Here is a 12725-nt window from a genome sequence, read left to right as displayed (position 1 = left end):
CAGTTGATATTTGTTGCAAAGATTTACAATGATGTAACTTATAGACAACTTTCAGAAACATACCTATTACATGATATCTGTTTTGGGAAGACTTACCAACCAGGCAAGAGGTGCATACTTTTGCTCCCTAGCTTTCCTCTTCCCTTATACATATTATGGAACATTTACACTTAGATTATAGTAAAACTTTTTAACTGGTTTTTAAAATTTGGAATATATTGAGTTTTCTGTAATTGGAGATTTTGTTTTTAAAATTATGTACTCTTCTCAGACGCTGTGTACTGGTTATCTATTGCTGTATGCAAACTACCATAAACCTGGTAATTTCAAATAAGCATTATAGCTCATGACCAGAAGGGGGTGGTCCTCTTTTTGTGCTTAGCGCAGCCATGGTTCATGGTCCCAAGAAGCATCTGAAGTGGGAAAGTGATTCAGTTCCAAAGCAGTGGATGCTGGATAAATTGACCTGTGTGTTTGCCCCTCACCCATCTACTGGTCCCCATAAGCTGAGATAGTGACTCCATCTCATCATTTTCCTAAGGAACAGGCTTAAGTATGCCCTAACAGGGGATGAAGTAAAGATCTGTTTGCAGTGTTTTATTAAGATTGATGGCAAGGTCAGAACTGATATAACCTACCCTGCTGGTTTTATGGATGTCATCAGCACTGACAAGATTGGGGAGAATTTCCATCTGATCTATGACACCAAGGGTCACTTTGCTGTTCATCGGATTACACCTGAGAAGGCCAAGTGTAAGTTGTGGAAAGTGAGAAAGATCTTTGTGGAGACAAAAGGAATCCCTCATCTGGTGATCCATGATGCTTGCACCATCCGCTGTCCTGATCCCCTCATCCAGGTGAGTGACACCATTCAGATTGATTTGGAGACTGGAAAGATTACTGATTTCATCAAGTTTGATACTGGTAAGTTCTATATGGTGACCAGAGGTGCTAACCTGGGAAGAATTGGTGTGATCATCAACAGAGAGAGACACCCTGGTTCTTTTGATGTAATTCACGTGAAAGATGCCAATGGCAACAGCTTTGCCACCCAGCTCTCCACAACATTTTTGTTATTGGCAAAGGCAAGAAACCATGGATTTCTCCTCCCTGTGGAAAGGGTATCCATCTCACCATTGCTGAAGAGAGAGACAAGAGACTGGTGGCCCAACAGACCAGACCCCAAGAGACCCCATCTCTTGAAGGAAAGAGTATCAAAGAAGTTTTGGCCTTTTTTGATCTGCCATAGGCTGCTTCTAGTTTGGTTTTTAACTTTAATAATTCCAGTTAAGTACAACAGCACCCCCCCCACCCCCCCACCCCCCCGCTGCATCCTCCTAACACATGATCTTTTTTCAGCTGTCTTTCAAGCTCTTATTTCCAAGCTCTGGAACTGTCAGGTGTCTAGGCAAGGAGAAGACCAGCTCAGCAGCCCAGGAGAGGCAGAGATATGAGGGATTGGTCGATGGACACTGAATGCATTCTTTGGAAAGTGATTCAGTCCCAAAACAGTCCCCCCCCTCCTCCTAAAATACCTAAAATAGGAGCTAGGAGGTCTGCAGGCTCACTCTGGACCCCAGCTGCTTGGAAGGGAAGTCCTAAACTACATTCCTATATACTTAATGATTTCTTACATAATATAGTTTGGAAGATATGCTCATTTCCTCCCCTCCCTCCCTCTCCCCCTCTCTCTCTTTCTTTCCTTCTCTCCCTCTCTCTCTCCTCCTTTGCTTTTGCTTTCTCTCCCTCGCTCTCCCTTTCTCCCTTTCTCTCTCTCTTTCTCTTTTTCCCTCCCTCCCTCCCTCCCTTCCTCCCTCCCCCTCTCTTTCTTCCTCTCCATTTCTTTTTTTTCTTTTCTTTTCTCTTCTTTTCTTTTTTCTTTTCTTTCTTTCTGTCTTTCTTTATTGGGAAGAAAAATCAGTGCTGCCCCTCACTGGATAGAAATAGGTAGCTAAAGAACACATTGGCCAAAATAATGTCAGCTCGGGGCGCCTGGGTGGCTCAGTCGTTAAGCATCTGCCTGCCTTCGGCTCAGGTCATGATCCCACGGTCCTGGGATCTAGCCCCGCGTTGGGCTCTCTGCTCGGCAGGGAGCCTGCTTCTCCCTCTCCCACTCCCCCTGCTTGTGTTCCCTCTCTCGCCGTGTTTCTCTCTGTCAAATAAATAAATAAAATCTTTAAAAAAAAAATAATGTCGGCTCAGAGCCTGGTTTTTCTCCTCTCAGCCATCTTCCATTTGTATACTGTATTGCTAGGGTGCTGTTCCTTTTTGCTATAAAGAAATTAGATCTGGTTTTCTAAAGATGCCTTTATTTAGGCTAATTCTCTGACCCAAAGATTGGAAATCAGAGGGATGTAACCGTTCAAAAGGATGTCTTCTGTATATGACTGTATATGGGGGTGAACAATGTCAGTAATTTCTCCAACAGATACAATTTTTGGAGGATTTGCTTAGCTTGTATTACAGAGTTTTGAGAGGAAATCTAGTTGCCTGTAACATGGAAAAATGCATATGATAAATGTACAAGATCTAAGTATTATTTAAATGCACCAAAATTTTATGGTGATGGAAGGCATTTCAAATAGTTGTATTTCCCTATCCATGGGAACAATGCATCTGCTGTATTTTTTTGACCTTTGAGATCAGCAAGGTTACAGCCTTGTGTGGGTTCACCAGATAAAGAATTCACTCTGTCCTGGGTCTGGTTTGCTACCTGTTACTTCCTTTTCTGGAAGCTCTAGGCAACACCCTGCCAGAGCATTTGCTTTCTCTATGTGCCATGTGAGGTATTTGTTTCCTCCTTTGGTGGCTGATGACTGAGAGCCTCTTTGCACATTTGCTCTGGTGGTAGGACTCTTAGCAAACCCAAGCTGCTGTGGTTTGCACTGAGAAGCCTGCGCATGTGGCCGCTGTAAAAGACAGGCAGCGGCAACTTCCTTGTTCTGTAAAAAGTCACATAGGTAGGGTTGTGGGCCTTGATAGTACATTTTCTGGGGGCAGTGACAAACCCCTGAAGTGTTCACAGAGAGAAAGGAAAGGGTCTCGCTTAGTGTTAAAACTAGAATTATACACATCTTTTCCTTTTCTTTGTGGCACAGAGATACATAAGAGAGGGGACTCTTCATGACAAGCCGTAACTGGAAATTAAGAACACTGGTCTGTGGTTTCTATCTGTGTTATTGGTGGTGGTGGTGGTGGTGTGTGTGTGTGTGTGTGTGTGTTTTGAGAGCCTTGAACATTCATTTGAGGCTGTACATTTTGTGGCTTGTCTGGGCTAAAAGTAATTCATGTCCTAGTGATGAGTCCTTCTTTTAGCTAAAAGTGAAGCCTGTTCCATAATTGCCAGATACTATAAAGATAGCACAAATCTTAGAAAAGCATTTTGTGGTATAGTGGAGAGTTAGATATCTGTGAAATTATATCTGTGAAAAATATCTGTGGTAAGACCTTGTCAGGAGAGTAGTTTTGGTGTTTGTTGTGAAGCGGTTTTCTATGAAACATTTTCTTTCCCTTGTTTCCCTATGGCAGAATTGATAGTTGTAGGTTGTAGGTTACCTTCTTGGCATTTGTTTTTTATAGTCCTTAAGCTCCTTTTTCCCTAAAAAGTATTATAGTTTCTGCCACTGGTGGATTCTCCTCACTAACTCACTGCTAAATTATTTGTAATCAGTATCACTATCCTTCAGTGTAGAGATTCTGGAAATCCCCACTGACATCCTTTCTTGCCAAATTTGTCTCTGGTTGCCTGCCCACAATATTTTTTCCCCTAATCTGGCCAGTCATCTCTGACTTACTTTAGCACATGCAGCATTTCAGAGTTTGACATAGTAGCATGCTGCACAGATTTGAAAAGAAGCTTTCTAGTAGAACAGTGACCATAAGTCACCTCAAAGAACAGTTGAAGTTCTTTGGATGTGGGAAGAAGCCTCTGGAGAGCTAGAATTTTCCCCCTGGGCTGTAAGTGGTTTGGGGCTAATCAGAACCTTGTTAGCATCATAAAGAGTTTTATACACACTTCTAGTTCTCCAAGATTCGTTGACAAGGTGGTTTTAAGAGCTCAACCCTCAAAGATATCTATAAAACTTTTCAGATATAACCTCACACTCTACTCTTCAAAAACACTTTTTGGAATTTTAGTATGTATATATTCATTCAATTATTAATAGGAAAACATATCTGATCCTTGGTTGTTGTTTTGTAGTTAAGAGGATATAAAAACCAATGAATGTTTTTTGAGCACGTGCTAGATGACAGACCAGACATAAGTACTTTATTTAGCCCATACTGGTGCCAATGAGAGCAAAACCAGATAGTCACTGAGATTGTCAAAACCCTGTGGAGAGGGAGGCTGGCTGATCAAGTAATTAACCACAAGCTTGGGTCAAGGCATAGAAGAACGTGACAGCTGTAGCCTGGGTACTGGCAGCATCTCTTGCACATGCAATCCAAATCAGTGATTTTCCCTTGTTTCTATTGGTTACTTTATTTTTTAATTTTAATTTTTAATTTTAGAGATTTTATTTATTTATTTGAGAGTGAGAGCGAGAGTGAGAGCAAGAGAGAGAGAGAGAGCTCACACATGAACAGGGGGCAGGGGGAGAGGGAGCAGACTCCCCGCTGAGCAGGGAGCCCGATGTGGGGCTCAATCCCAGGACCCTGAGATCATGACCTGAGTGGAAGGCAGACACTTAACCTACTGAGTCATCCAGGCGCCCGTCCATTGGTTACTTTATATCTTGGTGCTTCCTTATCTCTTTTCTGAGCCAGATTTCCTTTGTTTGTGACTATGATGCTCCCATACGTTCCCACCTTTTTTTTTTTTTTTCCAGGATCCTGATGTCTCTGTCTTTCTCCAGGTAGCCTGATTATATTCTTGATTATTCTTTTTTGTTTTTGGAATTTATACTTGTGAGGTCTCAACTTTGGGTTAGGCTGACTGTTCAGAGACAAATACTGATTCTCTTGATTCTCTTTGGCTTCTTGTCGTCTCTACTTGCCACCATCCCAAACCACCACCTCTGTATTAAACTTGGGCTGCAGTTGTACAAGAGTTTTGCTGTCTGTCGGTGGCCATGAATGTAAGCTTTATTTTAAGTTTAAAGAAACGTTGAAAATAAACTTTTTTTTTTTTTTGCAAATTCTATCAAACACTTAAACATTCGGGAATGTTAACATTAATTCTTAATTCAAAATAATGACATTTATAGGATACATCCTGGTATTGGGAAATACGAGGTTTACTTAAATCTGGTATTTTATATATGCTTGATCATTAATCCTTCCTAAAATTCAGTGACCATATTGATTCAACTTTATAAGGTTAAGCAAGTTTTCTAGATAATACCCCAGATAACTTTTTTTTCAAATATAAAATACTTAAACCAACAAGGAAATTATAAAAAAACATATAAATTATGCTTTAGGGCTTGATTAAAGGGCTATTTGAATATAGATAGAAGACAGCTTTGCTGTCGGCTGATAAGGCCTGAGATGATATAGACCTAGCAAGGGTGTTTGCATTCTATCAGTGACTTCTGAACACCCAAAGCACAAGGTTCAAAGGTTGGCCTTTGAACTGTTCACTGTTCTGTCATATTTTAGAATTGCGTTTCCTTGAATCATAGCAGGTAACCTGGGCTTGGTCTTGACTCAGAGTTGTTCAGAAAGGTTAAAGAAAAACAACTATTTTTTTTTTTTTTTTTTTGCTCATGGAAATGCCTGTCGCAGATCTGACCAGTAGCCATACCAAGTAACTCATAATAAAATGCATGAGATAACTTACTATAAAATGCAGGGGTTATACTCATAATAAACTTGATCTAAGAATATAAACATAGGGGGCACCTGGGTGGCTCAGTCGTTAAGCGTCTGCCTTCGGCTCAGGTCATGATCCCAGTGTCCTGGGATCGAGCCCCGCATGGAGCTCCCTGCTCCGCGGGAAGCCTGCTTCTCCCTCTCCCCTCCCCCTGCTTGTATTCCCTCTCTCACTCTGTCTCTCTCTGTCAAATAAATAAATAAAATCTTTAAAAAAAAAAAAAGAATATAAACATAGTTCAGCCTGCTTATGTTCATCCTACTGGGCTCTTTTTGGGGTCTAAGGTCAGTGATGGCTTTTTGGCTTTTAGAATTTGATGTCTGGTTTTAGGGAAGAATATGGAATATGATTTTGGTGCAGGGCAACTGGCCAGAATAGTTTGTTTTCTATTTTAAGTCCAAATATGAAGATAAGATTAAATACATTTCCTTGCCATTGTGCCATGCTTAACTTTTAAGCTCCGTATTATGTATATAAAAAAATTATGCTTTCTACTCTACCAACTTCCAAAAAAATTTGAAGAAGAATACAGGAGTTTTATCCATTCAAAGTCTCATGTTGACCCTGGTGCCCTGAGAGTTTCCTTGAAGAGAAAGGCAGGTTATGCACCAGACCATTTCTTTTTCTAATACCACCTTATATAAGGAATATTGAAATGTTTGTCACTTTATTTTTCCATGGAATTGTGCCAAACCCCATCTACTCTATCCAAGTAGGGGAACTAGATTTCCTCACTTTATACTACCTCATTAACTATATATGTATGTGCACGTGTTTCCAGTCTCACAAATGCGAACTTTTCTATTTTGCTTTCTAACACAACAGAACCGTGAAGATCAATGATTCTTGTGACAGTTCCTGGCTTTTTTGTTCTTTTAGCTCTTTGCTACTCAACGGATAGAATGGGTATCAACGTGAGTGTCCATATCTTTCTGTGGTTTCATGTTTTATAGGTTGGCATAGTTTATTAATTTTTGTTGGCTACTTTCAGAATGGTCATTTTAAGCTCCAAAGGCCCAAATGTCTAGCCCTTTATTGACACATTTTGGGGACTAGAGGTGTGCTGAATAAGCTGACACCAGTGTCCTGCTAGAAGTGTCCTGTCCAAAAGCCACCCACTCCTGGGCTCTGGAACATTAGGCTCTTATTATTACCCTTTCCTTAGGGCAGTAGAAGACTTGGGTTACAATTCCGAGCTAAAATTTCTACTTTGGGAATTTTGTGCACATTCAGGCATGCGAACTTGTATTCACATAGTACCTGTCTACCACGTGGCAGCTTCAAAGCTTTGGCTTTGCATAAATCCCTGTTGGAGCATTTAAGGTGTACCTCACCTGTGTAGCAATACATACTCTTCTCCTAACATGTTTCCTCCTTTGCCTACAAAATTCCCAGCTTCCATGTGGCAGTTCATGCCTGTCTTAGTCTGGTAGAGCTGTAAATGTTGCTTACCCTTAAATACCTGATGGTCAAAACAAACAACTCTTTTTTTTTTTTTTTTTTTAAAGATTTTATTTATTTATTTGACAGAGACAGAGATAGCGAGAGCGGGAACACAAGCAGCGGGAGTGGGAGAGGGAGAAGCAGGCTTCCCCCCGGGGGAGGGAGCCCGATGTGGGACTCGATCCCAGGACCCTGGGATCATGACCTGAGCCGAAGGCAGATGCTTAACGACTGAGCCACCCAGGCGCCCAAGATTTTATTTATTTATTTGACAGAGAGAGAGATAGCGAGAGCACGAACACAAGCAGGGGGAGTGGGAGAGGGAGAAGCAGGCTCCCCGCTGAGCAAGGAGCCTGATGTAGGACTCCATCCCAGGACCCTGGGATCATGACCTGAGCCGAAGGCAGACGCTTAACGACTGAGCCACCCAGGCGCCCCCAAACAACTCTTTTTGTTTAGCTAAAGCTTCTCCTTTTTTTACATTTTGCCCCCTGAAGTCCTATCTTAACCCTTTTTTCACCTTAGAGATCCCCACATATACCTTAAAGGAGAAATTTGGGCAGAATATCACTCCTAAAACCTTGCTAAAGGCATGGCAAGATAAAAAACATGAGTTGCATTTCTCTGGCCCTGTTGTCCATTGACCCATAGAAGTGTTGCTCTGTGCCTCATAATCCTTTGGCCCTGGAACTCTACAACAAACATTGCCTTTACGTTTTATCGGTTTTCCAAATGTTGCAGAATTTGACCTCAGCTTTGCCATCACTGGGGAAGTAAATTGAATAAAAACATTTCACATCAGGAGTCTACTAAAAATTGTTAGCTCTCTAAATGCAGGTTCATCTCTTTGGTTCCATACTGTGATTGCTCTAACAAACACAAAAATCACAACAAAATACAAGAAATAACTTCCCTGCTTTATTTCACGTAGACACACTTGTTGAAATCTGCTCAGGTCTCTGTACAGGCAGCACTGTATTTGGGAGCCAGTATCGCTTACTATTTTTTCAGTACTAAATGTAATTTTATTCTCAAGAATAAACAATTAAAATTATTTGTGTATATGTACGTATATATCACATATATAACATATACATGTAAGTAATGCATATAATTACATATGGAATTGTCATGAGCATCCTCTCTAATATTTGTGAAACATCTATCATATGCATAGTGATAGGCATTTAGGCATGGTGGGGAATGCAACAAATTATATAAATCGGTAGTGTGTCCTCAAGGGCCTTGACTTTGCAGTTAGGCAGACAGATACATTATTTATGAAGATGTAAATAACTATCCAGATAGGATACTGAGAGTACCAAATGTCTGGAAAAGGCTGCAAGTGCTCCTGGAATTCATGCCATGCCTGTGGAGGTCAGTGCTGTCAAGGTCCTGCAAAGAAGCCAGTCCGATTGTCTCTGAAACGGAATGATTGAAGGGTGGGGCATGGTGGTGGCAGAGGAAAATCCTGAAGCACAGAGGTCTGAGTTAGGTGGATGAATGGGAAGATGACTGTCTGCGATGTTCTTTTCTTTCCAGAGAAGCAAGAAGAAGATGGATGACATAGATGAAAGAGAAGCAGCATAGGAAGAGAACTTCTAGCCTTGACCACGAGTTGTGTGACCTCAGGTAGGTCCCTTACAGTCTTGTTATTCAGTTGCTGTATTTTTAAATGAAGGCTGGTCCACTCTGAAATAAGGACACATTTTTGAGACAAAAGGTTAGCTGAAAAAGTCTAAGCAATTTGTTTATGAGACAGGAACTATATAGATTACTTGCTGCTCAGTAGTAAAATCATCAAACATCATCATTCTAAGGTACTGTCAGTTTATAATCATGATTGGAGGATAGCTTTGGTAAAGGGCTGAGAAATGTTTTGAGAAACACGGTGAAATGGAATGCATAAAACTAGGTAAAATTAATGACAACAGGTCTTAGGTAGTCGCAGAAATATTTGAGGGTTTAATCAATGAAGTGACAGGATCTAAAGTTTAAATTTATAATTTAGTTATCTTCTGAAGGTACAAAGCTCATGTTCTTATTATGATACAGTGAGTTCCCTAGCCTGTAGCTTGTAAGCTAAGCAACATCCTGGGTTTTCAGTTACACGAGAGATTTGAGTGTGTTAGATTTCAGTAATGACAGCTCATTAAACATCCCTGATTCCCCCCGAGTGAGCTAGAGTCCCATTCAAAATAGGCTGCAGTGAGTGAGGCTTGAAGAAAACAGAAGTGTACAGCAGTGGTCCCAGCAGAAGTGAAAGCAGGCAGTGCACACCCACAGCAGTTTATAGCTTATGGAGAATGAGGAGTGATCTGAAAATACACCTGAGAGGAAATGGGTATGTGAGAAGAGCCTTGGAGGAGAGACAGATATGAATCATGCCCATAATTCAGCTCAGTGGGAACTTGAAAAATATGACAGACAAAACTCAAGGATCTCAATTCTGCTTTAAAGGTAAAGGGAAGTAGAACAAGGATTATGGCACTGGGAACAGTATGACTAAATGATCAATTCTCACCTTCAGTTCGCACGAAAGAGTTTACCTTGCTTCCCATCACTACCCCCACCCCCACATGCACATATTCTAGGTAAATTGAATGAAATTTTTTTTGCTTTTTATTATGGAGCTCAGTTGTCCCAGGCCAAGAAAATAACCTACCCTAAAGTTGTTGTTAAATGCACAAGAAGGGATATAAATATGAAGTTAGGTCTAAACTCTCCACTAGTTAGAGAATCCAAATGAAAATAACATTGAAATCATCCTTTTGCCTATGAGATGGGGGAAAATAATCATGTGTCATATGGTGTTGGTGCCCTGCTGATATCCCTTTGGGTGACCCCAGAGTTTGCCTGCAAACACTTCTTAGACATGCCAACATTTTCCTCTGTCTTTCTTGGAGGGCATTCCCTGGATACAGGAGCACGCACAGGTCAGATGGAGAGTAAATGAAAGATAGTGCCTTGGAGTGACCCTCCCTCAACCACTGAGGGTTAAGCCATTGAGGGATAAATACTCCCTTGCCTTTTTTTTTGAGATAATTCTAAGTTGTGTTCTATGCATCCTCTGTGAAGGTCTCCTGAATGATTGAGACCCAGTTGCTCATACAATAAGGTGATCAACTCATTCCAGATTTTTTGGGGACTGTCCCAATTTTAGCATAGAAAAGTCCTGTGTCATGTGAACCTTCTTAATTCCACATAAACTCAGACAGTTCACCACTCTACCATACAGGTAGCTGGCTAGTCTGTGTATCCTTTATTGGTCTCTTCCCTTCCTTATCTCACTTCGCCACTCTCTCACAGTGATTCCTGGCATTGTCTTCTAACTACTGCATACTTAGAATTATGAATTTTTTTCCTAATGCCTTTTATCTGCACTAATTTCTAAGCTGTTAGGGTAGGAACCCTGTTTTGCTCAGTACAGTCTGTCCACAGACTCTAACACAGTGCATGAAGCACAGTTCATACTCAATAAGTATTGGCTGAATGAATGGACCCTGTATCATTAACCAAGTGATTTAATAGACATTATTTGCTGCTGCATGTCAGTGCCAGCTTATTTGTTCCTCCTGAGTTTCCAGAGATACCTGCCAGTCACATTGATCAGGCTGTCGGTGATTAGGAATAATTTTACGGAAGTGATGTATTATTCAAGTCTTCTACATCTTTTAGTCATCATGCTATTATTTTTTTAAGATTTACTTAAGAGAGAAAGAGAGCATGTGTGAGCTGAGGGAGGAGCGGGGCGGGGAGGAAGGGAGTGGGGGAGATAATCTCAAGCAGACTCGACACTGAAAGTGGAGCCCAATGCAGGGCTCACTCAGTCACCATGACTCTGAGATCATGCATGACCTGAGCCAAAACCAAGAATTGGACAGATGCTTAACCAACTGAGCCACCCAGCTGCCCCAGTCATCATGCTATTATGCATCCCAATACAAAAGTTTAAGAAAATACAAATGGAATAATGACAAAAATCAACATGTAAGTAGTCGTTATCTATCTAACACATCTATCTATGTGTTCTCATTTAATCCTTGGAGTAACCTTGCCATTTAATATAAGTATTCCCAGTTTACAGAAAGTTAAAACTTAGGATTCTTTGCTCACAATAACACACCCAAGCAAGGGCCATGTTTTTCACCACCAACCCCCTTTCTTTCTTACTACATTATGGGATTCACTGTAACGAGCCTGCAGGTAATCTCCCAAACCCACGCACGCTCATAGAATCCTATGGAAAGCAAATTCTGCAGCCAAAAATCACGGGTCACAATGGGTTGGCTCTTCTTGGTAGTTAGTTTTTCACTGCATTAAAAAAAAATCTCTTCAGTCCCACTGCCAGTAATGTCTTTTGCCATAGTTTTCCTCTCAAACACTTGAAAGAGTTCAAATGTTTGTCATTTAACATCATTTAATTTCCTGAATAAAGAAACAAAACAAAACAAAACAAAACAAAATTCTGGAGGCTTAGGCATATGTTTATCATTGATTTTAATTTCCTGTTTATCCTTGTAATTATGATTTTCTTTAGTTTGCTTATGAAAACCATAATGAGTATTTGAAGTATATTTTCTGTCCATGCGACATTTTTCATCTTAAAAGAGCAAGCAATCATATATAAGACAAAAGTGTCAACAGATAATTGTTCTTCTTAATTACTGTTTAGATCACTTGTGAGCTTAAATCTGGTTACAACCCATCTTTTATACTAGTGTATGTCAGATAAGAGATTATGCAGCTAAAATCCTCTGAATTCTCTTGCAGCCAGTACTGATGGTGGAGTTTAAGAAAAAATGATGAAGAATGTTTCAGATGTTCATTTCCAAATGCATTGCATTTCTTTTTCAATTTTAAGGGTAATGTGCAGTCATTAGAAAAATATAGAGGCATTTCCCTTCTGTACCACCTTGACCACCACTTTTACCTCTAAGTCATCTCCCTCCCCAGTAGTAACCATGCTAATAGTCTGAGGGGTGTGTGTGTGTGTGTGTGTGTGTGTGTGTGTGTGTGTATTTCCAGATAGAAAGAGAAAAATAACAGATATAGAACACAATACATATGTCTTTTAAATTTGATTTTCTTTGCTTATTGGTATATCATAAACATCTTTCCTTAGCAGTAAATATAGACCAAACTCATGCTTAATAGTTTCGTTGTGTTTTATAGAATGCTTACACTGTAACTTAATTATTATTCTAATGACAGATTTTTTTTTAAGATTTTATTTATTTGAGAGAGAGAATGAGAGAGAGATAGCATAAGAGCGGGGAGGGTCAGAGGGAGAAGCAGACTCTCCACTGAGTGGGGAGCCCGATGTGGGACCCGATCCCAGGACTCCAGGATCATGACCTAAGCCGAAGGCAGTTGCTTAACCAACTGAGCCACCCAGGCACCCCTCTAATGACAGATATTTTGACTGATATATTAACAGATATCTCCAGTATTTCTCCATTATATA

At 40.4% G+C, this 12725-nt stretch overlaps 1 protein-coding gene across 1 annotated transcript; it reads left to right on the top strand.

Annotated features, from left to right (window-relative positions):
- Positions 1-239: 239 nt before the first annotated feature.
- Positions 240-9020, top strand: LOC118006387 (40S ribosomal protein S4, X isoform-like). Its single transcript, XM_034999010.1, is given in 2 exon segments — positions 240-857; positions 8801-9020. Coding segments are annotated over 2 exon segments (516 nt in total). The 5' UTR covers positions 240-389; the 3' UTR covers positions 8849-9020.
- Positions 9021-12725: the final 3705 nt, after the last annotated feature.

This window comes from Mirounga leonina, unplaced genomic scaffold (assembly GCF_011800145.1).
Source record: "Mirounga leonina isolate KUSES-001 unplaced genomic scaffold, KU_Mleo_1.0 Mir_96, whole genome shotgun sequence".
Lineage (NCBI taxonomy): Eukaryota > Metazoa > Chordata > Mammalia > Carnivora > Phocidae > Mirounga > Mirounga leonina.
The sequence above is the reverse complement of the archived record's forward strand: the minus strand, read 5'-3'. Positions and strand labels throughout refer to the sequence as shown.